The 26,585-nt window shown below is 42.0% G+C and overlaps 2 protein-coding genes across 10 annotated transcripts in view; one reads left to right on the forward strand and one right to left on the reverse strand.

The window, feature by feature from the left end:
- Positions 1–26,585, reverse strand: part of CYB561 (cytochrome b561) — a 259,428-nt gene that overhangs the window by 111,760 nt on the left and 121,083 nt on the right. The gene's annotated exons all lie outside the window — the stretch shown is intronic.
- Positions 3,776–26,585, forward strand: part of ACE (angiotensin I converting enzyme) — a 47,390-nt gene continuing 24,580 nt past the window's right edge. The window contains exons 1-9 of one of the 2 annotated variants that reach the window (XM_075845045.1): positions 3,776–4,222; positions 10,879–11,046; positions 17,453–17,546; positions 19,127–19,270; positions 21,315–21,506; positions 22,908–23,005; positions 23,086–23,258; positions 23,876–24,099; positions 25,827–25,971. In XM_075845045.1, the coding sequence (XP_075701160.1) occupies positions 3,965–4,222; positions 10,879–11,046; positions 17,453–17,546; positions 19,127–19,270; positions 21,315–21,506; positions 22,908–23,005; positions 23,086–23,258; positions 23,876–24,099; positions 25,827–25,971 (1,496 nt within the window). In that variant the 5' untranslated portion in view covers positions 3,776–3,964. The remainder of the gene's footprint in view (positions 4,223–10,878; positions 11,047–17,452; positions 17,547–19,126; positions 19,271–21,314; positions 21,507–22,907; positions 23,006–23,085; positions 23,259–23,875; positions 24,100–25,826; positions 25,972–26,585) is intronic. The other variant, XM_075845046.1, reaches the window with a different exon arrangement.

Genomic DNA, 26,585 nt, shown 5'->3' on the forward strand with positions numbered 1-26,585 from the left:
AGCGCCTATCTGCTGCAATAGCAGATAGGGGTTGCAAAATCTGGTGACAGAGCCTCTTTAACTGTGAAGGTAAACTGTTGTTCTATAGTTTTCTTATTCAAACACTGCACATTTTGATACATTAGTGTCTATCTATGTTTGTGAGGTTGCCAACAATTGTACTCAATAGTGTATATCATTTGGGTGATATTTACAACAAAACACGACCTGTTCTGTTTATAAATGAAGGACATTTCTGCCAACCCTCAGGCAAAAAAATAAATTGGAACTTTACCAAGAACAAAAGGTGCAAATAACAAAGGGTAAGATGATAAAAATCAAACTCTGCGTTGGTGAGTGAAGAAACTTAAATAATTCTGCAAACTGTAAAACTTAATAAACATCAATTCACAGCCAGCTTTAGGGCTCATACACACGGCTGTATTGCGGATCTACCGCGCCCCTAAACCTGCCATGGGCCCATACTGTATACAGAGGCACACAGGGTTTTTCTTCATGGACTCCATATGAAAAATCATAACTTTACCTGTGCCAGCTGCATAACTGCGGCATTTTGTGGTAATACTGTGAGGTTCTCAGTCGTACGGTAAGAACCACACCTCAAATGCACATCAACATTTTTGGTGCACATTGACGCATATTAAGCCACGCCCTTTTTGCTCGACACTTTTAAAAAGTGTCAAATAAGGCATAAATAATTGTTCCTTTTGGTGCATTTGCGTGATAAATTAGTCTAAAATGAAATGCTAAATTTTGTGCCAACGCGCCACATTCTGTACGTGGCGTCTTGAGGCATCTTCATTACTTAGGGTGAATTTACATGAGACATTTTTAGTAAAAAAAAATGCATCAAACATCAATGCAAAAACTATGTGGTTTTACAATGTATTGCGCAGTTCGCGCAATGCGGTTTTTGCCTGTGCGGCTTTTACAGATGAAACCTGTATTGCAAACCGCAGCAATTTGCGGTAAAACTGCTTGAGTTTTCGCCACAATTTTTTTTTTACCACGTGGCTACAAAGATCTTATGTAAATGTACCCTAAATAATGCAAACGCTGCAGGACGCCAAGTACCCAACTCAATCGAACTTGGGCCACAAGTTTTTCCAGGCAGTGCATGGGTTAATTCATCTAATCACCCATGTCAGGTGCTTATAAATAGACAGAGCCATAAGCGGTATGACTGATGGGCTGTTAAGAGCACTTGTGTAGTTCATGGGGTTCAGGGCTGTGGAAAATGAGTCCATTGTAGCATTTCATATAAACAGTTGCGTTACCGTTTTCATTTATGTAATGTTTTCAATGGCTGCAACGATGCATAAGAAATGTAACCTGTGCAGGTAAGGAAGTGAACTGTGGCAAACTACTGGGGGAGCCTGGGAGGGGTGTGAGTGATCCGGGCTCTGGACAAGGCTTGGTAATAGGATGCACAAAGTTTAGAACATGTTCGCGTGTGACAGGCATTTCTGCAACTGAAAATCCATCCCATACGTGTGATCCCATACTGTTTCTGCAGCATGGACACGGATTTCTGCAGGTCCTATTTGAATAAATAGGGCAGCTGCAAAAACTCCTGTAAAATCTGCCACATGTGAGCAAACCTTAATTACAGATTTATGATTACTGGGCCCTGTGATCCTAAGGTCTTGGGTTTTTTTTGGGGGGGGTTAAATGCGCTTTTGCATTATACATCCTGGATAAGGTGTGGGACTTTACTCCAGTTATAAGCTTTCAATGCAGGGCGGACAAGAAACCATGCAGTAAAGCGTAAGTTAGTAGGACAGATGAAAATGAGTGATTTCAGAATCTGACTTCAGAGTCTTCGTAGTCTGTTACCATGCAGACATAGGTTTACGTAAAAGTTGTAGACCCAACATGAGTTGTGTTTTTGTTTTTTTTTGTGAGTACTTGCTTTGCCTTATTTTAGATATTATAACAATAACAAATTTAGTTGTGAAGGTGAACCTTCCGTTAAAGCCTATGTAAGGCCACATATACATGACCGTAGATTTCGTCCGTGATTGCGGACCGTAATTACGGTCACAATTATAGACCCATTTATTTCTATTGACCGCGGACACCTTCTCGTGCTCTTTACGGACGGTGCTCTCATACCTTTATATGGGAGCACGGGCTGAAAATGCCGGTGGCTGTCACCGTCTGGCTGTGCCCGTAATTGCGGACCATAATTACAGCATGGCCGTGTGTATGAGGCCTAAGCCTTTTGAACTTTTTTTTTATTTTAATTTTTTTTTTATAAAACGTATAGTTGCGTTTTAAACTGATTTTGTTAAAAAATAAAAATACTTTTTAATGCAGGAATATACTTTTCCGGGATACATAGAAGCTGTTTTTGTGCTTAAACCCAAATTTGTCAGGTCAGCAGTTCATAACTTAGATGTGATTGATAACCAGTGGATAGCTAAAGTCAGCTATCTCAAACAATTTAAAGTTATTTAAAATGCTATGATATATTGTTTTTTATTTTAAAAAAACAGAAACAAAAACTTATTCAAAGATTTACATGTTATAGGGTGTCCTGTGAGGAAATAGAAGGGTCTGTGACCTTGTGTTTTATATTGTGCACCTTGTGTATGTTCATGGAAACGGACACTTGTGTATACTCCTGGTGCAGCTTTTGACAGGAGTGACTGTAGTTGTACTGCAAATTCACCACTGAAGACTTATTTGACATGACAGTATGTGAAATCACTGCAGAGCGCAATACCCTGGGCTATAGTGTGTGTCAATGCACCATGTATTTAATCTTTAACATATAGGACATGCAGCTGTGATGCAGGACTATGAGGTATGTCTGGCAGGGATACATGTCACCCTGAACATGTAGCACGTTATATGGTATGTCTGTACATGTAGCACGTTATATGGTATGTCTGTACATGTAGCACGTTATATGGTATGTCTGTACATGTAGCACGTTATTTGGTATGTCTGTACATGTAGCACGTTATATGGTATGTCTGGTAAGGATACATGTTACTCTGTACATGTAGTGCATTATATAGCATGTCTGGCAAGGGTACATGTTACGCTGTGCATTATATAGTATGTCTGGCAGGGTTACAGGTCACCCTGTACATGTAGCACATTATATAGTATGTCTGTACATGTAGCGCATTATATAGTATGTCTGTACATGTAGCGCATTATATAGTATGTCTGGCAGGGTTACAGGTCACCCTGTACGTGTAGCACGTTGTATAGTATGTCTGGCAGGGTTACAGGTCACCCTGTACGTGTAGCACGTTGTATAGTATGTCTGGCAGGGTTACAGGTCACCCTGTACATGTAGCACATTATATAGTATGTCTGGCAGGGTTACAGGTCACCCTGTACGTGTAGCACGTTGTATAGAATGTCTGTCAGGGTTACAGGTCACCCTGTACATGTAGCACATTATATAGTATGTCTGGCAGGGTTACAGGTCACCCTGTACGTGTAGCACGTTGTATAGTATGTCTGGCAGGGTTACAGGTCACCCTGTACGTGTAGCACGTTGTATAGTATGTCTGGCAGGGTTACAGGTCACCCTGTACGTGTAGCACATTATATAGTATGTCTGGCAGGGTTACAGGTCACCCTGTACGTGTAGCACATTATATAGTATGTCTGGCATTGACTGTGATAGGACTGTGTACGCGGTGAGCCTTGTGAAGGATGTAGCAGAGGGCTGTGTTATGTAGAACATTAAATAACAAGGAGTTAAGATGATTCTTGAGGAGGGAGGAGACGGAGCAGCGTCTGTCAGGAGGTGGATGAGGTGTTTGAAGGACTTTGGATTTCTCCCTGTCCCTGTGAATTGTGACATTGCTACAGGATGGAGAGGGGCAGCCTGTGTCGTCTTATCTCTGGCAGGAGGTAGCACCCGAGGGCTGGCGTTCTCCTTCTTTATAAAAGACCTTGTAACCAGCGTGTGTCTTGCTCTACCCACAGGGGGAGGGGGATGAAGGTGAACCAGAGACCACCTGGCTGGCAGAGCCCGGAGATGATCAGGACTCTTCTCTTGTGGCTGCTCTTGGTGGGAAGCACCACGGCGCTGGACAGTGCCTATCTGCCAAATAAAAATTATGGAAAAGACCAAGCTGGTGCCCTGCAGTTTGCCAGCGACTTCAACAGTACAGCGGAGGAAGTGATCTCCAAGAGTGTAGAAGCCAGCTGGACCTACAACACCAACCTAACGGACTACAATGCGGCGCAGCAGGTAAGGGTGCCCACCTTCAATAAGTGCATGCCAGCAGATTATATCTCTAGGTCTATGCCCTGCATTGCTGTTAGGAAAGTTTTTATTTTTTATTTTAAATGTATGCTTTTTTGATGCAATTAAATATACACTGAGATATGCAGAACTTCTCAGGAGATGTTTTGGCTTTTAAAGTGTTAAAAATGCTTTGCTTTCAAACTTGGGACAGTTTGATTTCTCAAAGACAGATGGAATACAAGGAAGTTTAACTTAATCCCAGTTTCAGTTGTAAGTGTCAAAATATGCTATATGAAGCCAAACTGCATTAGACTAGTATTTTGTGTAAGATACTCAGTCATGTTCAAAATGTCACCTGGTTGTGGTTAAAGCCTATATAAACCAGAGCTTTATGTGACCTGCCATTTGTCTCCTTGCCGCAAGAATAAATTAAGCGCCTTCTCAACGTATTCAGATGAATCCTTGAATTTTTATTGATAAGAATGGAAAATTCTCTTAATTACTACAACTGCCAAGATACAAAGGCTGCGCAATGTTAATACTGAGAATAAGCAAAGTGGTAAGATGGCATGAAGCTATAAAAACCCCACTGTTAATCTCTGCCCTCAACCTGTGGAGTTCTGGGAAGGTCTAGGGGGAACCTAAAGCCTTGGCATCACTAGCACCAGACCTGGGCAGCCACCCGCGGTAGTGCTAGGTCTGAATGAGAGATTTGGCAGGAATCCATAGACTAGTACCTGACAATAGGAGTTTAGCTCTCAGGTGAGGGTGGTGTTCCTCCACTCCGACAAGAAGCCCCCATCATCAACAGCAGTTCTTGACTCTCTCTAGTAGTTGGTCATGATCATCTGAGCAGCCACCAGGATAATACTTCTGTCTCCTCACCCCTCTGATTGTGATGCCAGTCTATGTAATACCAGGCTTCAATGCTGGCATCCCATCAATCTGTCTAATCTACATTAAGTGGAGTTTCAAATTGCAGGGTATTAAGAACTAGAGACGTTTTCTGGCACAATATAGTAAAGTTATTAATGCAAATGCATTGATCATTTGGGATATTGTCTCCTGGGGATGTTTCAGTAAAGAGGGACCCAGATTAATTTACCATTCCATTAAAGTATTGTTATTCTTATGTTTACTTATAACCCATTAACCTTCTGTTAGATTTGTTCTTCATGCAGAGTAGAACATATAATTTTATAAATATTTCAAAATCTAATATATTTAGCACTAATCCTGTAACCCTTAGCATACTTTTAATGAATGACCCCCACTATGTTGGAATAACTACCGATCAGGCTTATCACTATCCATGCTGTGACTGTTTCAGCGTATTCTGAACACATCCTCCTCAAACGACAGGGTTCAATTCAGATTGTATGATACAAATTTTCTGTGGGTGGGAGAATTCCAAAAATAACATGTAAAAGAGGAAACTGAGGTATGAACAGAAAGTAAGTTACAAGCAGAGCGTCACTTGTCTGATACAGAATGGCCTTAGTTGGCTGATCTGTATCACTGTTTTGCTAAATTTTCTAATGTTTACGACAAGTATTGGCTTATGTAAGCAGAAATAATCAGTTCTTCTAGACCAGTTATTGTGGATGCTGTACTAGGCATTTACTGCATGACCCGGCACTCTGTAGACTAAAAAAAAAACAATAATGACATAGAAATGTGTAAGTAAGGCCCTTTGATCCAATGAAACATGATGTGTTTTTTTTAATCATTTTATATGGGGGAAAAAAACTTTTTTACTAGTAAACTATATGTGTGTCTTCTATGGGGGGCTGTATTATGACTTCATACAACTTGAATCCTCTATGTAGCGGTGTTTGTGAAAATAAATGCTTTGCTGGTCGGTTACATTAGACACCAGAAACCCTTTTGGGTCCACAAAGCTCTAGCATTTGCCAATCTGTCTCAACAGATATAGTCAAGCCATTTCATAACATATAAAGCATTTGGAAAGTTTTTATTTTGGTTTGTTTGAGGCCTTGTGCTAAAATAATTTTTTTTTCGTTTTTCTCAATCATTCTGCACACAATACCACATAATGACAAAGTGAAAACAAAATGTTAGTAATCTTTGCTAATTTATTGAAAAGAAAAAAAACTAAACTAAAACAGACTACATGCTCTGTCTAACGTCGTCAAACTTTAAAGGAACCCTTCCAGCAAAGCTGATGCACCGTGACTTTTCGTGTAGTAACTAAAGGGGTGGTGCATGACTAAGGCCCTGTTGACACTGAGATGTTTGGGTTGTTTTTGCAGGTGGAAAAAATCTGCCTCAAAATTCCTTAAGGAATTTTGAGGCAGATTTTGATCGGCCGGCAAAACATTTGCTGTGTTTTTCTCGGGCAAAAACTGCCATGAAAAAACGCGATCTCTGCCTCCCTTGATGTCAATGGGATGTCGGAGATGGAAACGCCCAAAGAAAGGGCATATCACTTTTTCCCGCAAGCGGTTTACCAGTTTCTGCGTCAAACTGAGCCGAAATACTCTGTATGAACTAGCCCTAAGGGATTTCGGGGGAAAAAAAAATGGGCCAAAGAGAATCCCTGTCAAAACCTGGACTTTAACTGTTGTGTAAAATCTAATGCTTAGTTCACACCACGTTTGGCTGTTCAGTGGATGCGATACTGTGAAAGACTAAAAAGGTAAGTAGTTGAAAGGAATGTCTGCCCCTACAGCTGCCTGGGTCTTCTCTTGACTTCTTATATACAGTTATTGGGTGACAACCACACAGGGAGCTGCAGTATTTGTCTATATTTGGTGGCTCAATTTCTGTATTGGAGTACTTTTCTCTCTGCCCTGATTTCCCCTGATCTTAGTGGCAATACCAGTCATACTGGAGCCCAGTCCCTATACATTCTCTGCTCCTAAAGTATGCCCCAAAAAATTCAGTAATTCATGAGGGATTTAGTATAAAGGGCACTCTTTGCCTTTCTGATTTTAGCAATTGACTGCCAGGGGCGCAAGGAAATAATGGAAACAAAAACGTAACCTAGTACATTGCAATATGCATAGTAAACAAAGCAATGTAATATAATTTTATTTTCTAGCAATACTGAAATAGCTCTAAATGCAAAGGTAAATTGCATTGCCATTACACATCTGAACACAATCCATTTTCAATGTTTTAACGCAGTAAAAAAAACAAAACATGGTGAATCTGTCCATGAAGGGGAGAGACATGGCTGTACATCAGTCACCATAAGCTGTACATTGCTGATAGACAATCCAGAAATGCCAGTCAAACGACAGACGTTTACATAGATAAAGAAAGTAATTAACCGTTAAATGCTGATAGTATGTCCGGCTGTATGAGAAATAGGACAAACAACCAAAACTAAACTGCAAACAAGATGATATTCCTGAGAAGAGTAAAGAGCTGTAATCAGCAGAACACCACGGCGATTATCCAGTAATTGGATGGGAGAATGAGCGCTGCTGCTGGAGGAGATAGCACTATGCTGCACAGACTCTGGGGTAGGATTACAGATGTTTGTAGGCAGCCAGGATACACGTGGAAGTTATTTGTATGTGGGCATAAGAATCCTTTAACCCCCTTCTCCTAGCTAACATGTATCCTAGAGGTCACAATGATTATATGGACTTCCATCTGGGGGATAATGGGAAGGCACAATCGGTCTTCCCCGCCTATTACATTTCATATGGCTTTTGTATACAGATTACTGATAATGAGTGTAATACATTCCCTGGTATGGTTGTGCTATGGATCTTAACTGCACCATGATCATGCTGAGTAATCCTGTTAAAGGGCTATTTCCATTTTAGACACTTATGGCATATCCACAACACATGCCATAAATGTCTGATATATGTGGGCCCCACCTATTTTTGAAGCGCCCCCCTCCTCTAGCCACTTGGTGAGGCGGCCACTGCATCCAAACGGAGAAACAATGGAGGAGACAAAGATTACGGAAACGTCAACTCATGATGTTATGCTGCTTTCGCAACGAACACGACCTTCAATGGAAGTTAGGCAAACCCTGTAGCACAGAGAGCTTGGCTGTTTGCGTAATCCCGCCACCTTTAATTTTATTCTCCGCCTGGATGCGGCAGCCACTGGCCGCCTCGCTAGGAAGGATAGGGGTCGGGACATATGTCTAAGGCCTCATGAACATGACCGTGCACTCGCGGCCGTATACAATCTGCAACTGCGGAGCAGCAATTGCAGGTAATGTAAATCCGATGTTAACCAATGGGCCAATGCACACGATCATGGCTTCCACAGTCCATGCATTGCCAGGATAGCTAAGAATATAGGACGTCATGGGGTCTGGGCTCATTGAAATTATTGTGCATACTCTAAGGAAATTCACATATGTGAAAAAATAAAAAATTACAAGCATCCCATCCCTGAAAGACATGTAAATGCACACAAAATTGTACGCACAAGATCTTGAGTGACAGCTCTTGGTTCCCACAGCACTTGAGGCTGAAGACTAGTAGAGTTGTCAAACACCAGATCTCTGATTTTTTCTCCATAGGCTTTTCTTTCCAACTTGAAGCCGGGTTCCCACGTAGCGTAAACGCTATGGAATTTCCACTACTGAATTCTGTGTGGAAATTCCGTAGCATTTACAGTAGCAGCAAAGTGAATGAGATTTAGAAAATCCCACGCTGCGAAAAAAAAACCAAGTCATGCGGACATTTAAATGGGGAGCCAGAATTCCACAACAGATTTGTTGCGGTTTTTGCCGTTTATGCAGCAGAAACGCAGTAAAAACAGCTGGAAATCCGCAGGTGCACATATACTTTGTTATAACAAATGTTTAACACTAAATACGTGGGTAAAACCACTGCAGAAAAAACACTATTTGGAGTGAATTTCTGTGAGTCTTTTTCTAGAGATGCTGTTGTAGGAAATCTGCAGCATATCCTGTGTAGGAACATACCCTAAAGGCTATGTAAACCTTTGAGGGTTTTTTTTCTTCACTGATTCGGTGCAAATGGTTTCAGTTTGTCTCCGTTGTCCAAGGGTTTACGTAGTTTTGACGGAATGAATAGCGCAGTCGGCTGCACTAGTTGTTCCATCAAAACGAAGGAACCCATACACAACTGAGACAAACTGAAACCATTTGCACCGGATCTGTCACCATTGAAATAAATGGTGATGCAAACGTAAACCTATGGTTTCCTTTTTGTTTCAGTCAGGGTCCCGTTCTGACGGAAAGCTGCGATGGAACGCCAGAACTGAGCACTGATGCAGATGTGAATGAAGCCGAAGATGTATTGCTTAGCAATTAGCAGACTGGATGTGGTCAGGACACTGACTCGCAACAGTGGATGCAACCCCATGCTCTTGTGGATATCTGTCATTCTCATTTAGGCTGGATTCACACGACCATGTTACGTCCGTAATGGACGGAACGTATTTCGGCCGCTAATCCCGGACCGAACACCATGCAGGGAGCCGGGCTCCTAGCATCATAGTGATGTACGATGCTAGGAGTCCCTGCCTTGCTGCAGGACAACTGTCCCGTACTGTAATCATGTTTTCAGTACTGGACAGTAGTTCCACGGAGAGGCAGGGACTCCTAGCGTCGTACATAACTATGATGCTAGGAGCCCGGCTCCCTGCACTGTGTTTCGGTCCGGGACTTCCGGCCGAAATACGTTCCGTACATTACGGACGTAACATGGTCGTGTGAACCCAGCCTTACTGTGCATATAAGTCTGGTGGTGCGTATTCTGGTGTCAGGGACAGGAAGATGGTGACCATGAATCAAAGAATTTTTCTTTGAGCCTTTGGCGTTGTGCATCTCCAAAAACCCTGTAGTGTTGTGAGAGATCCATATAGGCTACATAATCTTAGTGATGGTGTTCATGATAAATTGGTTTAGATATCTTTGGGGTCAGTGCTTGCCTTTCATCCAGCCTATTAAAAAGTCTATGGCCATCTCACCCACATTTCTTTTACCAACTATTTATTTCTCCCTGTTGTAGGATTGGGGTGGACGGGGGTCTTGCAAGTTGGTTGTTTAACTATACAGGAAAAGCGCTTCACTCTAAGGATATATTCCGTTTTTTTACGCGGAAACCGCTCTGCAAAACTCGCCGAAAATGCCTCCCATTGATTTCAATGATAGGCAGGGGCGGTTTTCTTCCGCGAGTGGTAAAACCGGCTCCAGGAGAAAGGGACATGCCCTATCTTCGCACGGTTACACCTCTGACCTCCCATTGACATCAATGGGAGGCAGAGAAAGCGTATTTTGCGGCGTTTTATGCCCACAGCGCTCAGTGGGCGAAAAACGCAGCGAAAATCCGCGTGCAGGCAGAGGAAAATCTGCCTCAAACTTCCAAACGGAATTTTGAGGCATATTTTCCACTTGCAAAAAAACTGTGTGAAACCGGCCTAAGGCCTCAGTCGGGCAGGAATATAGTACCAGTGTTTAACAGTCTGTATTGCAGATGTAACATCTATGGTTTTCAGTAGAAAGGTGGGAGGTCCAGGTATTACATCTGGATTAGGGTACAATACACCCTTCTGAATTATGATTTCCACCCTCATATTGCCTCTATTTTGCAGAAGTAGTTACTTTGAAGTTGCAGTATTTATAGCGTTTCCCATAAAGGTGACAAGTGGCCTTTTATTTTTTATTTATATACTTTTATTTATATTTATTTTAGGTACAGGCTGCTGGTATGGAACAGGAATTTAACTCTGCTTGGGGACTAAAAGCTAAGGAACTTTTCAATGAAACCTACTCTGCTTTTACCGACCCTCAGCTGAAAAAAGTAATAAATTCTATCTGGACCTTGGGAGTTGCTAACTTGAATGAATCCGAACGTAGTACGGTGAGTAACCCCCCCCCCCCCCCTCCCAAATCCTTCACTCCACACTTCTTTCCTGCCTGCCCTTACTTTCACACGTATCAGGAACTTCTGCAATATATATTACAAAGAAATGTAATGTTTCTATGATATAAATATAATCTGCAAATTTTTATTATCCTATAGTAGCCTTTAGCTGGTCAGCCTTCCTTTTCTATTCACTCAAGCACACTTTTACGTGTAACGCTCTTCCTGTCAAGTTGGCCATAATGTGTCAAATTAAAGGTGTTTTCCAAAAACACAGAATAAATGTTTTCCACATCCAGGCGGCGTATGATAGAAGTGGCCGTCCAAAGCCACCTGCCATGGTAGAATGGAGCAGTCCTGTGGATATACCATATAGCAATACGCACGCGTACCAATGTTGCAGAAATTTCTGCAACTGAAAATCTATTATATACACCCTAATGGGGCTGCAGTCGACCCAGAGGCAATGGAGGAGTTTCTTTCTAGCCATATTTATGCAATGCCATGGGGAAATTTATCAATCTTTCTACACCAGATTTCTGGCTTGTAAAAGCTGCAAAAAAGTTGCAGTGAAAATTGTGACACTTGCCGTTTTTGAAAAAGGGGGTGAGGCTTACAATAACGGGACTGGGCTTCCGAGCCCCAAGAAACGTAGCATAATTTGCATCAGAAAATTAGCGGAAACTATAGCTGAGATGTTTCAAATATTGTACTGATGCCGGGCAGCGTTGGGTCAATGTATGTAATGCTGCGTCAATATGAGGCCCTGACACTGCTCAGTGTCAGGACCTTATGAGCCGTGGCCAGTAGTGAGCCTGAGGGGAGAAGCATCTGATGAGGGAAATGGATAATGCACAGGCCAGTGGAAAGATGCAACAACTTAAGTTGGTTGCGCCTTTTAATTAATCTGTCGCATCTTACTCGAGCAGAACAGAAAGTTGCCCCATCGTCTTAACATGCATTTGCGTTTCCCCCACAGGCTGGTGTAAAATCTAAGCCACAGAATTAAACCAAAAGCACCACACCTTCTCCAAAATAAAATAAAATGTGATACATTTTAACATGTTTTTGTTGCAAAATAAATTTGAAAAAACTACTGAAAAAGCAAATAAGGCTTTGTTCACATCTGCATCAGGGCCCCGTTTTGTCGGAGCTACCCGTCCAAACGGGACCCTGACTGGAACAAACCATAGGTTTTTCGTTTGCATCACCATTGATTTCAATGGTAACTTACCCGGTGCCAATGGTTTCCGTTTCTCAGTTGTGCAAAGGTTCTATCGTTTTGATGGAATCAATGCCGTAGTCGACTTACCGAACTAAGCCTTAGAGTATGTTCACATGCAAACGCAAAATACGTCTGAAATTATGGAGCTGGTTTCGGGCGAAAACAGCTCCTGAATTTCAGACGTAAATGCAAGTTTTCGCGGCGTCCATTACGGACGTAATTGGAGCTGTTTTTCAATGGAGTCAATGAAAAACTGCTCCCAAACCGTCCAAAGAAGTAACATGCACTTTGACGCGGGCGTATTTTTACATGCCGTCTTTTGACAACGATGCGTAAAATTACACTTCGTCTGAACAGAACATCGTAAAACCCATTGCAAGCAATGGGCAGATGTTTGCAGACGTAATGGAGCCGTCTTTTCAGGCGTAATTCGTAAACCGCCTGAACTACATCTGAAAAGAAGTTGTGAACATACCCTAAGACTTGGGGTATGTGCACACGTAGTGACCAAAAACGTCAAATACAGAGCTGTTTTCAAGGGAAAACAGCCCCTGATTTTCAGACGTTTTTTGAGCAACTCGCGTTTTTTACGTCAGTTTTTGGAGCTGTTTTCATTGGAGTCTATGAGAACTGCTCAAAACGTCCAAAGAAGTGTCCTGCACTTTGACGAGGCAGTCATTTTACGCATCGTCATTTGACAGCTGTCAAACGACTACTCGTAAATTACAGGTCGTCGGCAAACCCATTCAAATGAATGGGCAGATGTTTGCTGACGTATTGGAGCCGTATTTTCAGGCGTAAATCGAGGCATAATACGCCTGAAAATGTCGTGTGAACCCAGCCTTACACATATTCAGGGCCTGTTCACATCTGTTAGAGGCGCCGTTATTGTGCGCTATTGTCTCTGATAAAACCAGACACCCTGACGGAAACCCAATGGAAACCATTAAAAGTCAATGGATTCTGTCAAGTGCTGATGGGTTCAGTCATACAACAGAATCGATGCTTCCGGTATTTTTATTATGCTCCACTGACTGAGCAGAACGGAAACTGGTGTGAACCTAGCCTCGGCCTATATAGATACATGTGGAACAATGTGGGTTTCCTTTGGGTAGGTTAATTGGTTATAAAGTTGGCCCTAGTGTATGGGTGCTCTATGTAAATAAAGATCGAGAGATGAGGGAAAACTGTTATTTATTGACTGCTCCCGAGGTAATGGCTAATACCCCCCCCCCCCATCCCAACATATACACTTCTTGTTCTTGAGAGCATTGCTCTTATGGGGCTGTAGCCTTTGCTGACCTTGAACACGCTATAAGAAGCGTGGAAACAAATGTAAGATCCCTTCAGAGGGAAAATAATTCAAGCATTTAATGAGTTTAAACTCTCAGCAGCTGCAGCCGACAGACTATGAATACCAGAAAGTGTGAGAGAATAATATTTTACAATGTACCCTGGACCACCAAATCAATATAGACAAGAAAACCGCAGAGAATCGCATGTGATGTAACTGCATTGTAGGCATATGTAAATATTCTGCAACGCAAGAACTGGAGAAATCAGAGTTGCAGATTATATTTCCATAGGTATATATTGTAACTTTCAACAACATATTTTAGTTGTGGGGAAATTATAATGTAAGTACACCACCCTTAAATTACCTGAACAGTTTTAAAGGATACATGAAAATTAAAGTAATTAAACGTTCTAAAAACTTCTGACCTGTCAGTAACATGTCGGAAGTTTTGATCGCTGGGGGTCCATGCACGGAGACCTGTTCGTTACATTGGCTTTCTGGAAAAAGCCGGAGTACGGGCTCAGACTTTCTATTGAGCCTGTACATCGCTACATGGATTTCCGGAAAAAGCCGAACAAACTAAGTGGCTCAGTGCCCACACGAGCACTTCAGTCGCTTCTTAGAGATTGGTGGGGGTCTCGGTGCTCGGACCCCCACCGATCAAAACTTCTGACATACAAACGTATGACATGTCTTTGTTACCCTTTAAACTAAAGCTGCCCACACCCATTAGATAAATTGACAGATGCAACCAACAATCGGGAGGCTCCTCCTACACACCTAACTGTCTTCGAGAGGTGGAACTATTAGGGTAGGTGTACACACAAAATCAAAAAATTTCTGAAAATACGGAGCAGTTTTCAAGGGAAAACAGCTCCTGATTTTCAGCAGTTTTTAATTGTCGCGTTTTTCACGTTCTTTACGGCCGTTTTTTTTAAGTCTATGAAAAACTGCTCCAAAAACGGCTGAGGAAGTGTCATGCACTTTTTCGTGGCAGTTTTTTACGCGGTCGTTTTGGAAACTGCCACATAAAAAAACAAAACGCCCCGTCGGAACAGATCGCCGTTTTTCCCATTGAAATCAATGGGCAGGTGTTTGGAGGCGTTCTGCTTCCAATTTTTCGGAATGTTTACTAACCGAAAAATAGCTGAAAACACTTTGTGTGAACATACTCTTATAATGCATGTTGGATTAAATCATGCCCAATCCTTATACTGCTGGGAGAAGAGCTGCTGTTAGACATGTCTGGCCTATTAAGTAAACCTACACGCTCCCGCTATGGGGAGATCGCTGTCTGCCAAATGAACCAGCAGCAATCTTGTGTGTATTCTGCTTAAGGTATGCTCATTAGCAGTCACATCTGAATTTTAGGTTTCTAACTTCAATATTTCAGTTAAGTCACCCCCCCCCCCCACCTCCTAAGTAATACTTACAGGCCCAGGAAGCAGAAATATGTGCGGTTTTGTGAAGTCCCCGTACTGTAGAGCTGCATTAGGGGTCTCTATGCCAAAGGAATCGCTATGGACCCAAAGGTTGTTTGTTTTATTTGTTTTGCAGAGCCACTATTTTTATTACGTTTTATTTCCAGGATGGGCTTCCAGTATCTCTGCAGCTCCCACCATCACTTTTAATCTGGCGAGCGATTCAGCTGCAAGCAGAACTAGATAAAACCTGTAACTTTTAGGAGGTGCAGTTACAAGTCTGGTTTAGAAAGTTATTTTAAGTCTTAGGGTGTGTTCACATCAGCATTGTTTTTCCATTGAGTACTGTCTGAGCTTTCCATCGGGAACCCCTCAACGGAAAGGCAAATAAACCATAGCTTCCGTTTGCATCACCATTGATCTCAATAGTGATGGATACTTTGCTAATGGTTTCCGTTGGTCACTGTTGTGTTTTTTTTACTGAACCCATAGCGCAGTCGACTGTTTGGGTTCAGTGTCAGTGGGTCCTGCGAGTCTGACACACAGGATCCACCTGTAATCTCAGTTATGAACTCTGTTATAAACTTAGACACGCAAGACCCGCTAGCACTGAACCATCAGCTGTATCTCAAGGTAAAAATAATTTTTAGACTTTTTATATTTTTTATTTAGAAAGTTTCACGAAACACTGATCAAAGATGTCTAATGTGTACATAGCCTTTATGTAGGATTGTGATCATAAGGTCATATTGGTCAGGACTCTACTGTTAGATGTGTCTTTAGTATAAAAGTTCGGTTACAAATAACACGTTGGGCTATGTTCACATCTGCGTTAGGAATTCCGTTGTGCTCTGTGAAGCCGAAACCCAGGTTTCTTTTGAACTGGCGCCCAACGGAATCTATTGACTCTAATGGGTTCAGTCAGGGTGTCCGTGGTTTTACCGGAAGCAATAGCGCAACATCCTATGGTTTTGGTAAACTCTGCCGGATCTGCGACTGAGGCCACTAACTGAACCTCCAACACAGATGTGAACAGTGCCTAAGGGCTCATTCAGACGAGCGTGTATCTCATCGTTGTGATGGCCATTAAAACCACGGCTGTCACACTGACTCGTTTGTATTTCAATGGGGCCGCTCACACGACTGTCGATTCAACGGAGTGAAAGGTCCGTCAAAATAGGACATGTCGTATTGAGTTTTCATGCATCCCTCCATAGACTCTAGTCTATGGGGGATGCGTGATAACACGTCCCGCACTGGTACGGTGCTAGAAAGCCTTCAATGACCACTCTCTTTATGACCGTTATCTTATTCCGTTCTCACATTGCAGGTCATTAAGATTATAGTTTGCACGTCCTCAGTCTAATCAAAGCTGCCATAAAATCGAATACCATGTTACTGCAGATAACCACTTGTTGCTACAAATGAACAAACTGTCCATATACAGGCTTTTAAAATCATGCATTTTACATTTGGCATCACCATCATTCCCTTACTACATGTCTTTAATGTTGGAGAATTTTTTTTACAAAAAGACTAGTTAAAAGTTAGGTTGTTTATCCCTAGGACGAGGGATTTATTTATGGCTGTATGGCCTAAGACTTGAAGGGGAATTCATGAAGCCCTCTACGCCAGTTTTCTGGAATAGAAAAGTCGCAATTTGCGCAAAAACTAACTTTTTTTTCTCATTTTTATTTTTACGTTGCCACTCAAAGAGGGCAAGGCTCAGGGGGAGGGGCCACCACAGCCCAATAAATTGACTAATTTGCAATGGAAAACTGGCATGAACAATAGCACAAATCTACTTCAGTGCATTGATGGCCAGAGATGCACCTAAATTATTGAGAAATGTTCACCTCTTAATAAACTGGTGGCAATTTATTAAGTTGGGGTAAGATGCACCTAAAGTCTGAATACTTGTATAATATATATTATAAACTTTTTTTTCCAGGCACTTTAAAATGTAACCGCATTTTTGGTATCATTTTTAACTTGTATGTGTTTTTTTTTTTTTGTGTTAAGTCTAATAGACGGTTTCCACGTCAAAACTGCATGAACTGACCCTTACAGCGGGCACCTGTCAAAAAGGAAGACTAATATATATATATATATATATATATATATATATATATATATATATATACACACACACACCCTTTAGTTGCAAAACCACTTTGAGAAAAATGCCACTATTCTGTCATTAAACTTTATGGTGCTCTTGGTCTAAAGAACATGAGATCCTATACAGATATTCATTTTCTAATAGACCTGATAAAAACTGTGTCCCAGACAAACAGATCTAAATCTATCATGGTTTTTTTTTTTGTTTTTTTATAACTACGTTGCTGTGGTAAAATGTCAGTACATACGGCAGACGGTCTATGGGTTAATCTTGATTTTGACGTGTTTGAATGCTCTGCATCTTCTTGGCCTATAGTAAATTCATCATTCTACCCACAGACCAACAACATTCTCAGCCAGATGAAAGACATCTACTCCAAAGCAAAAGTCTGTCCACCCCAGGAAAGCACAAACTGCTGGCCTCTAGAACCAGGTATGGGACCATTTTGCTATATTATGCTTGAATATATTTGCTCATTTCACTATTGTGTGCTCCTAGTGTACAATGGAAAATTGGCTAGATATTCCTGTCCTGACAAAAGGATTCAACTATTCCTCTATGCTGTGAACTGGATGCCGACTAGTTTTACGTTGTTTTTGATGCATTTTGTTTCTCAAATTTTTAGTGTTCGAAAAACCATTTGCAAAATCATGCGGATGGGTAATCCGTTTCCGTTGGCCATATAGCATAAGAGTAATTGTCCTATTCTGAATTTTAATATTCTAGCTCTGTAGTTTCACCACAGGTTGGGAACTACTGTTTCCAGCATGCCCTGACAACCCATGATGCTCATTGTCCGTTTAAGTGTACTTGGTAGCTGCAGACATGGTGTGTTAGGCTCTGTTCACACCTGCGCTGGAGGCCCTGTTCTAGATTCCCTCAGATCTGATGGGGGAAAATAGTGCTTGTAGTGTTTTTCTTCCAATCAGTGACAGACCCCTTTGTAACTAATGCAGGTTTACATAAAGGAAGTGTCCTGCCAATTGTGCATGGGATGTTGGATTTGGTAAAATACAAAATACACTAATTCAAAAAATATGAATGGCTTGTCAGATACATATTCCAAGTCAGAAATGGCGCCACCTATATTTCAGATACAACTGATGTGGCCGTGCATGTGGAGATATAAGCGCCTGTTCACATCAGCGTTAGCTTTCCGTTCCGGGGTTCCGCCAGAGGTTTCTGTTGGGTGAACCCCGAAAAGTCAAACTAACCACAGCTTCCGTTTCAGTCACCATTGATATCAATGGTGACAAACATTGCTAATGGTTTCCGTTTGTCACTGGAAAAACGGAAACCTGCTGCAACAAAGAGTCAATAGCAGAGTCTACTCCGCCATTGATTCCGTCATTAAAACAGAAACCTGCCGGAATGGTGACGAACAGAAACCATTAGCAATGTTTCTGTCACCATTGATATCAATTGTGATGGAAACGGAAGATGTGGTTTCCATTTGACTTTCCGTTGCGGGGGTTCACCCGACAGAAACCTCGGACGGAACCCCGGAACGGAAAGCAAACGCTGATGTGAACAGGCCCTAACTTCACACTCCTGTCAATCAGTTGCGTGCATGCTTCTTTAGTGACCGCTTCTCTGCCTGTCACGGACTACCATGTTGTGCATGCTTGGCCTAGTATCAAAGGTAGCTACAGTGGAGAAACAGCTGGAAGCTCATGTGGATGCTGGGTAGATAAATTACTATTCATATGTAAAGACTGTGCGGTTTAAAACCTGATTTCTGTAGAATATTTATTTTGGGCAGATTTGTTACAAGTTTAATATATAGAAAGTCAAGAGCAGCACCGTAAAAGAAAACAAAGGTGGGTGTAAGCCTAAGGATAAAGGCTATTGCATCTGCCAAAATGTCGCTTATGGATTAAAGTTCACCACTTGGTTTATTTTCACCTTGACTTCCAGGTGTCTTTTTTTTTTTTTTTTTTTTTTTTTTTATTCATTTTATTGCATTACACAAAAATATACATATACACATTATAAATATAATTTTGTTTTAGATCTGACTGAAATCCTGGCCACTTCAAGAAGCTATAAGAAGCTGTTGTACGCCTGGGAGGAATGGCACAATGCTGCTGGAGTGCCCATACGACCCAAATATGAAGAATTTGTGAAACTCAGCAATAAGGCTTTTAGGATGGATGGTGAGTGAGTTAAATCTTTAGCTTGTAAAAGATCAGACTGTCTGCTTTTGTAGTGGCACCACAAAGGCAAAAACAGTTTCCCTTTTGGAAAGTAGCCGATGTTGGTGACTTTTTAACTATATAGGATTCGCAGTTGTGATTAGATCCCCTTACCCAGGGGGCCCATAAGCCCCTCTACCACACCAGGGCCCGGCACACAAGATCCTGACGTTGAAAAGTTTGGTATGGAGCCCAGCCCTTTCTAGTTACGCCCCTGCTGCTTACACAGGGCCCATACTGTGTTTTTGGTGTGGCACATCCATGGAGGAAGGATTTGACATGCATACGTGCTGACCTTACACATTAATATCAGATCAACAGATTGCTGACAGATCACCTGACAGTGTGTATGGGGAGAGCACAAAATGATTGACATGCTCAGTCCTTTGTTCCCCAGAGTGCATGTTTGGGGGCCACAGGGAAGAGTAAGGAGAGATGGCTGTCTGCAGAATGAGCATTAGCTGAACTGGTTTCTTGGCTCTTTAAATCTAAAGACCTGAAATATTGTGCCCTTAATTCAACCTCTACAAATACTAAGAAACTATCTTAACTTGGCTACATGAAGGTTTGCACTCTGGTATGATTGCTATACCTTTCTGTACTTGTGAATGATCTATAATTGTGCTACGAGTGATGTGCATTGTTTACAGCTATTCCATAACAATTTACCTATGGTATTTCTTTATCTCCGCATTTGTTATAAAAATCTTTACAACCAAACGCTATAGTTGCTATCTAGAGATGTCCTCGTCGGGCTTCATCCTCAACTATGCTAATTGTAGCTATTTTAAACAATAATTCACTAGGAACCTGCGAGGGACTTTGTCCTAATCCTCTATCTGCCTGTACTTTGCATTCCACACAGGAGCCTGCGCCCCACAACGATCAGTGTCCTCAGGGCACAATAAGGGGGCACTATTACTGTGAGGGCACACTAAGGGGGTACCTTTACAAATAGTGGTTGGGGAGAAAGACTAGGAACCCCTCTTCCCGATAACCAGCAGCCACACTGCTGTAGTAGGATGGTTAACACCACAGTCCAGCGAGAGCTTCAGAATGTAATTTTCTATAAATTCCTTCCCCTTAAGTAATTCTTGTGAAATCAGGGATGCAAGCAGGATTTTTTCGAGCCCGTGACACCAGATTTCCAGCCTCTAGTACTGATACCCACAACAGAATTCCCTCACGGCTGTTAATATGTATATTGGTTTTAGTTAATAGAGGAAGGTTCTCTACAGGGGTAGCAACCAGCCTTGTAATGAAGCATGCCCTTGAAGAGTCATCTGAAAGCGTGATGACCAGTATGAGCTGAAGTTATTAGTAACGCTCTTTCGATCTCTGTGTAGCTTTTGAATCCTCAGGTTTTTCTTTTTTGCTTACTGCTTCCCTCTAGTGGAGCTGAGAATTTCCATAGAATGTTTGTGCCATTGAAGATCAGGTAGAGGCACCTGCTTTGCATTTCACGCTAGCTTCACCCCTGGTTGATAAAAAGATCATTGGGCAAATCAGTATTGTAAGGCAGGTAATATATTCTGAATGGCCCTGCCTTTGCCATTGTACCTGCCACACACAATTGCCCACAAAATTGTGCCAGCCAAATATTTGGCTATAACATAGAAGGGTTTACAATTTAGTTACTGCTACAATAGTGCCGCTATAATACAAAATACTTGTTCGCTCCATGTGCCTGGTCCATGGTCTCGCATGTCCGTCTCCTGCTAATGTCTATAGTCAGAAATGTGCATTGTATGATTTGTCTCTATCAGGGCAGAGGTGTTGTACTTTAGGTACAGCGCCAGCACTCAAAGACTGAATCCAGGACATATCTGTTATGAAGTTGGAAAGCACCAACATGAATCTATAATACACAGTATGTGTTTATATTAAAAAAAAACTAAAAAAAAAACATTCCTCCCTTTGTGGTTATTGAAAAGGCAAATCTGTCTACAAAAAACATGTTGGAAATAGAAAACCTACAAATATTTCTAATTTGCCTTGGATACAGGATACAAAGACACAGGCGACTACTGGCGATCTTGGTATGCTTCACCCACTTTTGAGGATGACTTGGAGCAGTTATACATCCAGCTGGAACCACTGTACCTCAACCTTCATGCCTTTGTACGCAGAAAACTGTATGAACGATATGGAGAGAAGTACATTAACCTGAAAGGGCCAATTCCTGCGCATCTACTGGGTGAGTCAAAAGCAAAACTGCTTCAGGTCAGGACAATACTCAACCTAGAGAAACATTGCTACTGAATGAAGGCTGAAAACTGTTTAAAGAGGCCAGGACGGGATGTCTATTCACAATCCCGACACCTTGCTAACGTTTTGGGCATTAAGAAAGTCATTAGCATAAAGCTAAAATCTCTAATATCGTGGTAAAAATAGATCGTTTTTCTAAATAAAAAGCACTGCTGTCACCTACATTACAGCGCCCATCTCCTTATGTAGGAGATAGGGCACTTATAATGTGGTGACTGAGCCTCTTTAAGCAATGGTGTAGCTTTTAGGGAGGCCCCATGGCTCCTCTACTACATAAGACAACTGTGGCTTTCTGAAAGGAACCGTGCAGAAAGAATAATTGTATAATCTGATTAAAAACGAAATCTCCTGTATAGATGACTACAGCTGCCACTAGGAGTCCCCTGCATACTGTTTTATTAATTACAATGTACAACAAGCTCCCTCTAGTGGTGACTAATACACAGCCGCAGCCCCGCTGTGACAGCGGAAAGAACCTCTTCTCGCCGCCGTTAGCCCTTCGAATGCCATGCTCAATGCTGATCGCGGCATTCAAAGTAAATAAGAGGGGGGACGCCCTTTGATTGCGTCACAGAAAATCCCTATGACTCGATCAAAGCCCATAACTTGTATGGCCAGACAGCCCAGGGTCCATTGAAGAACCCCAGAGCTGTCTGAACATATTTCCTGCATACTGAGGTATGCAGTAACTGCCTGTGTACAATCTGTACACAGGCTAATGTACTGGCGTATAGATATATGCCAGTACATTAGTTAAAAAAATAAAAATCTAAATGAAAAATCTTTTTTTTTTTTTTAACAAAACATGAAATAGACATATTTGGTATCGCCATGACCGTAACAACCTGAACAACAAATGTATAATATTATTTATTGATCGGTGTAAGAGAAAAAATATTAAAACTGCAGCGGAACTGTGCTTTTTTTTTTTTTTTTTTTTTTTTTTTTATTCTGCATTTGTCAAAATAAAAATTTATATAAATTAAACTATGTATTTGTACCAAAAAATGGTACCTACATAAAGTGCAACTCGTCCCACAAGTCTCTCAACTAAGTCGTACAAAAAAATAAAAGTTTGAGCGTCGGATGCAAAGAGGGAAATATAAAAAAATGGTTCTATCCTCCAGGCCAAAATTGGCCGTGTCCTTAAGGGGTTAATAAATCTTCATAGAGTAAGGTTGGACATTTCTAGTTTGTCTTTATATACTAAATATAGTATTAAGTGATAAAACCGGATTCTACATGGTATCACTAGAACAGTAATTCATAAGCTTTTTACTTGCAACATATTAAACACCTAGTAAATAGATATTTCATTTGTTCTCTGCAGGTAACATGTGGTCACAACAGTGGAATAATATCTATGATCTGATGATTCCTTTCCCTAATAAGACTAATATAGATGTCACTAATACGATGGTTGCACGGGTAAGGACATCTGATGATTGCGATCTGTATACAGGGACTCTTCACCACATGCTTATTGCACTGTTCGGTCTAATTTTTAGGGCTGGGATGCAAATCGCATGTTTCGGGTTTCAGAGGAGTTCTTTACATCGCTGGGTCTCCTTGAAATGCCCGCAGACTTCTGGCAGAAGTCCATGTTGGAGAAGCCAAATGATGGCAGGGAAGTAGTGTGTCATGCATCTGCGTGGGACTTCTACAACCGGAAAGATTTCAGGTCGGTTGAGTAAAAAATGTTGGATTTGTATTCCAAAGAAAGCTATTTAAAATGAGACTAGTAGAAGTAATCCATAAAAGAAAAATGCTGCTTGAATTTTTCATATGTAAATGCCAGAAAATGCTTGTTATACACACACGTTTACATGAGATCAGTGGTGCTACATGTTCAGTAGTCACATATGGCAAAGATCCCTTCTGTTGGGAGTTACTACTAGTTTTCCAATCTCTGAAACAGGAAGAACCATTTAAGTGATCTCACTGCTTGCAGAACTAGGAAGGGACAGGAGGTGGTATTAGTGACTGCTGTAATTTGTAGCGATCTGGCACACTATGGCGAACACGTGTGTTCTTATATTTGTCACACAAACGCTGAATATTCTTCAAATGCAGTAAAAAATAATATAAAAGAATAAAACAACCGAAAAGTTCACCATATCACAGGATAGGCAGGTTGGAAAACTAGCACAAACTTCATGTGCAAATGGCAGTAAATGTTACATTCATCAGTCATTGATACAAGGATTTGTTCCAAAATTCTAGTCAATCTCACCTTGCAGATTCATATTTTATAGCAGCTAGTAGTTTAATGTTTTTCCACACTTCTATGCTTCATAGGATAAAGCAGTGCACCACTGTTACCATGGAACAATTGTTTACTGTCCACCATGAAATGGGCCATGTGGAGTATTATTTGCAATATAAAGACCTTCCAGTCTCTCTGCGACGAGGAGCAAATCCAGGATTCCATGAGGCTATAGGAGATGTGCTGTCCCTTTCTGTGTCCACGCCAGGCCATTTGAAAAAAATTGGTCTGTTAGACAACGTCCAGGAGGATAAAGGTGCGTTACCTTTCTTTCCAAAGTAGGTCTCGTGTACACTGTGCAGGGATCCTAACTATGGACTTACAAGGAGACACGGTATATTAGTATCATCACCAGTCATATGAGAATTTGCTAATGAGACTGGTTACTCAGGCAGAGCCTTTAGATTTACTCTTGGACAACCTAATCTGAAAACGGGACAGGGGAAAACCTCATGTAAAATCCTCTAGGCCAGGTTCACACTATTTTGATGTGCTTTTCAGCTCAGTTTTTTTTTGAGTGGACACAAAGTAGATGCATCTATCTTGTTTATACAATTCCTTTTTAGATCCACTTCTTGCTTTGGCTAAAAAAATCGGAGCCAAAAGCTGCATTAAAACTGTACGATCACGGTCTCAGCCTATTAGTCCATTGTGAAGGGAAGGAAGGGGGGGGGGGAAGGAAGGGGGGGGGGAGGGGGACTGCTGACTTGGTTGTTGAATCCTGTATTAAAGGGGGTTGTCCAGGAATAAATTTTATTTATATTTTTAACTTAATTGGACAAATATAAGTAACTTTCTGATATGTCAATTTACCTCTGGCTTCGTTACTCTGTTCTGATTTGTGGTCACGTGACAGCATTGAGTACACTTTTAATTTCCTGTGACGTTCCGTGTCTTTGCTCAGCCAGCATTTCCGGCTGAGCAGGGCATGGCGTGTCCAACTACATTTACAGGCAGTGGGCTGGGCGGATGTGTCATGAGCTCTTCAGAGCTCTGGTCCTGCCGCCTGTAAACGTAGTTGATGATGCGCCGTGTCTCTACACAGCAGGAAGTGCTGGCTGAGGAGAGACACGGAACGTCATCTCTGCTTGTACACGCCCCCTCCTCTTCCTATCTCTGAGTTCTTGCACTGCCTGCCCGTCTCCTCTCATCGCCCATACCCCCCACCACCACCCCTGATCTTAAAGGGGTTCTATAAATACAGGGATGATGGGGGCTATATAAATACAGGGATGATGGGCCATCATCCCTCTGTATTACCCCCATCATCCCTGTGTATAAATCACATCCCCCTTGTGTGATTACTGGGTGTGTGTGACTGTGCAGGGAGATGGGTGCCTGTAATTACAGCAGGGAATGACCTGTGAACATAGAGTGGTGTGGCAGTATGCAAATAGCAGAGATGCTGTGGAGGGAGGAAGGGGGATGTAAGCAGTCTCCTAAGATGCAGCGAGGGATCATGGGTCTGGTGGGTTACAAGACCGGAAACAGCCAGGACCAGAAGCAAGGGATGTAAACAGAGCAGCAATAACGATTAAGGCCCCATGCACACGACCGTGCCCGCAATCATGGCCCGCGATTGCGGGCACGGCCGGCCGCTGACTGACAGCCGCATTTTCGGGCCGTGCTCCCATACAAAGTATGGGAGCACGGCCCGCAAAATGAGAAAGAACGGACATGTTCCATAATTCCCGCAACATTTCCACGGCACAGACACCCTTCCGTAGTGCTACGGAAAGGTGTCAGTGTTCAATGAAAGTGAAAGGTTCCATTTTTGCGGACCACAATTGCGGTCCGCAAAAACGGAGGTTTTTTACGGTCGTGTGCATGGGGCCTTAGATCAAACAAACTGGTTAAAGTATGTAGGGGGTTTTAGGCAAGGCAAACCTTGCTGGGGGACACTTTTTATAAAATCATTATTTTTTTCCTGACCAACCACTTTAAGTCAATGTCTCTGTTCCCTTCCAATGCTGTGTACTGCAGAGAGTGATCTCAATTACCTCCTCAAGATGGCTCTAGAGAAGATTGCTTTCCTGCCATTTGGCTACCTGATTGACCAGTGGAGATGGAATGTATTCAGTGGTCGCACTCCACCAAGTCGCTACAACTATGACTGGTGGAATTTGAGGTACGCTTTGATATGTTGGGTGCATAGAAAATTGGTTTGAAGGCTGGTAGGTGTTGGTGGTGGTCTTGATCATTGGGTATAATTCCTAATGAGAATATATATCTGATTAAGTAAATATGGAGGCACATTCTATTGCATGTCATATGTAGAGGTAGTCTGTACATATAGAATACCTCTGTACTAGGGAGCCATATGTCTACCATGTAATGATGTACAGGCTCAGTGCACACAGCTCTGCCATGAGCATTAGCCTTTAATGTAGGCATCTCTATTGCCTTACAAAGGTTTAACTTTAAGGGGAATATGACAAATATGATGTGCATACAAAAGCCCATGAACTCCATGATAGTGCATGCACATCGCACACTCCAGGTTTTTGTTTTTTTCCCCTAAAATATTAGTGTAGAGCAGGGGTCTCAAGCACGAGGCCCGCGGGCCGTTAGACTCTGTAATTCCCTGACATCGTTGTCCACATATGAACAGCGATGTCTGGGGCTTCCCCAGAGCCGGAGTCCCGTGCAGAGCGCTAGTATCGGCTCTGCTCCGGGACTCTGTCCATATATTACTGTGTGGAATTCCCTGACATCGCTGTCCATATATGGACAGTGTCAGGG

Source organism: Rhinoderma darwinii, chromosome 13, assembly GCF_050947455.1.
Source record: "Rhinoderma darwinii isolate aRhiDar2 chromosome 13, aRhiDar2.hap1, whole genome shotgun sequence".
Classification (NCBI taxonomy): domain Eukaryota; kingdom Metazoa; phylum Chordata; class Amphibia; order Anura; family Rhinodermatidae; genus Rhinoderma; species Rhinoderma darwinii.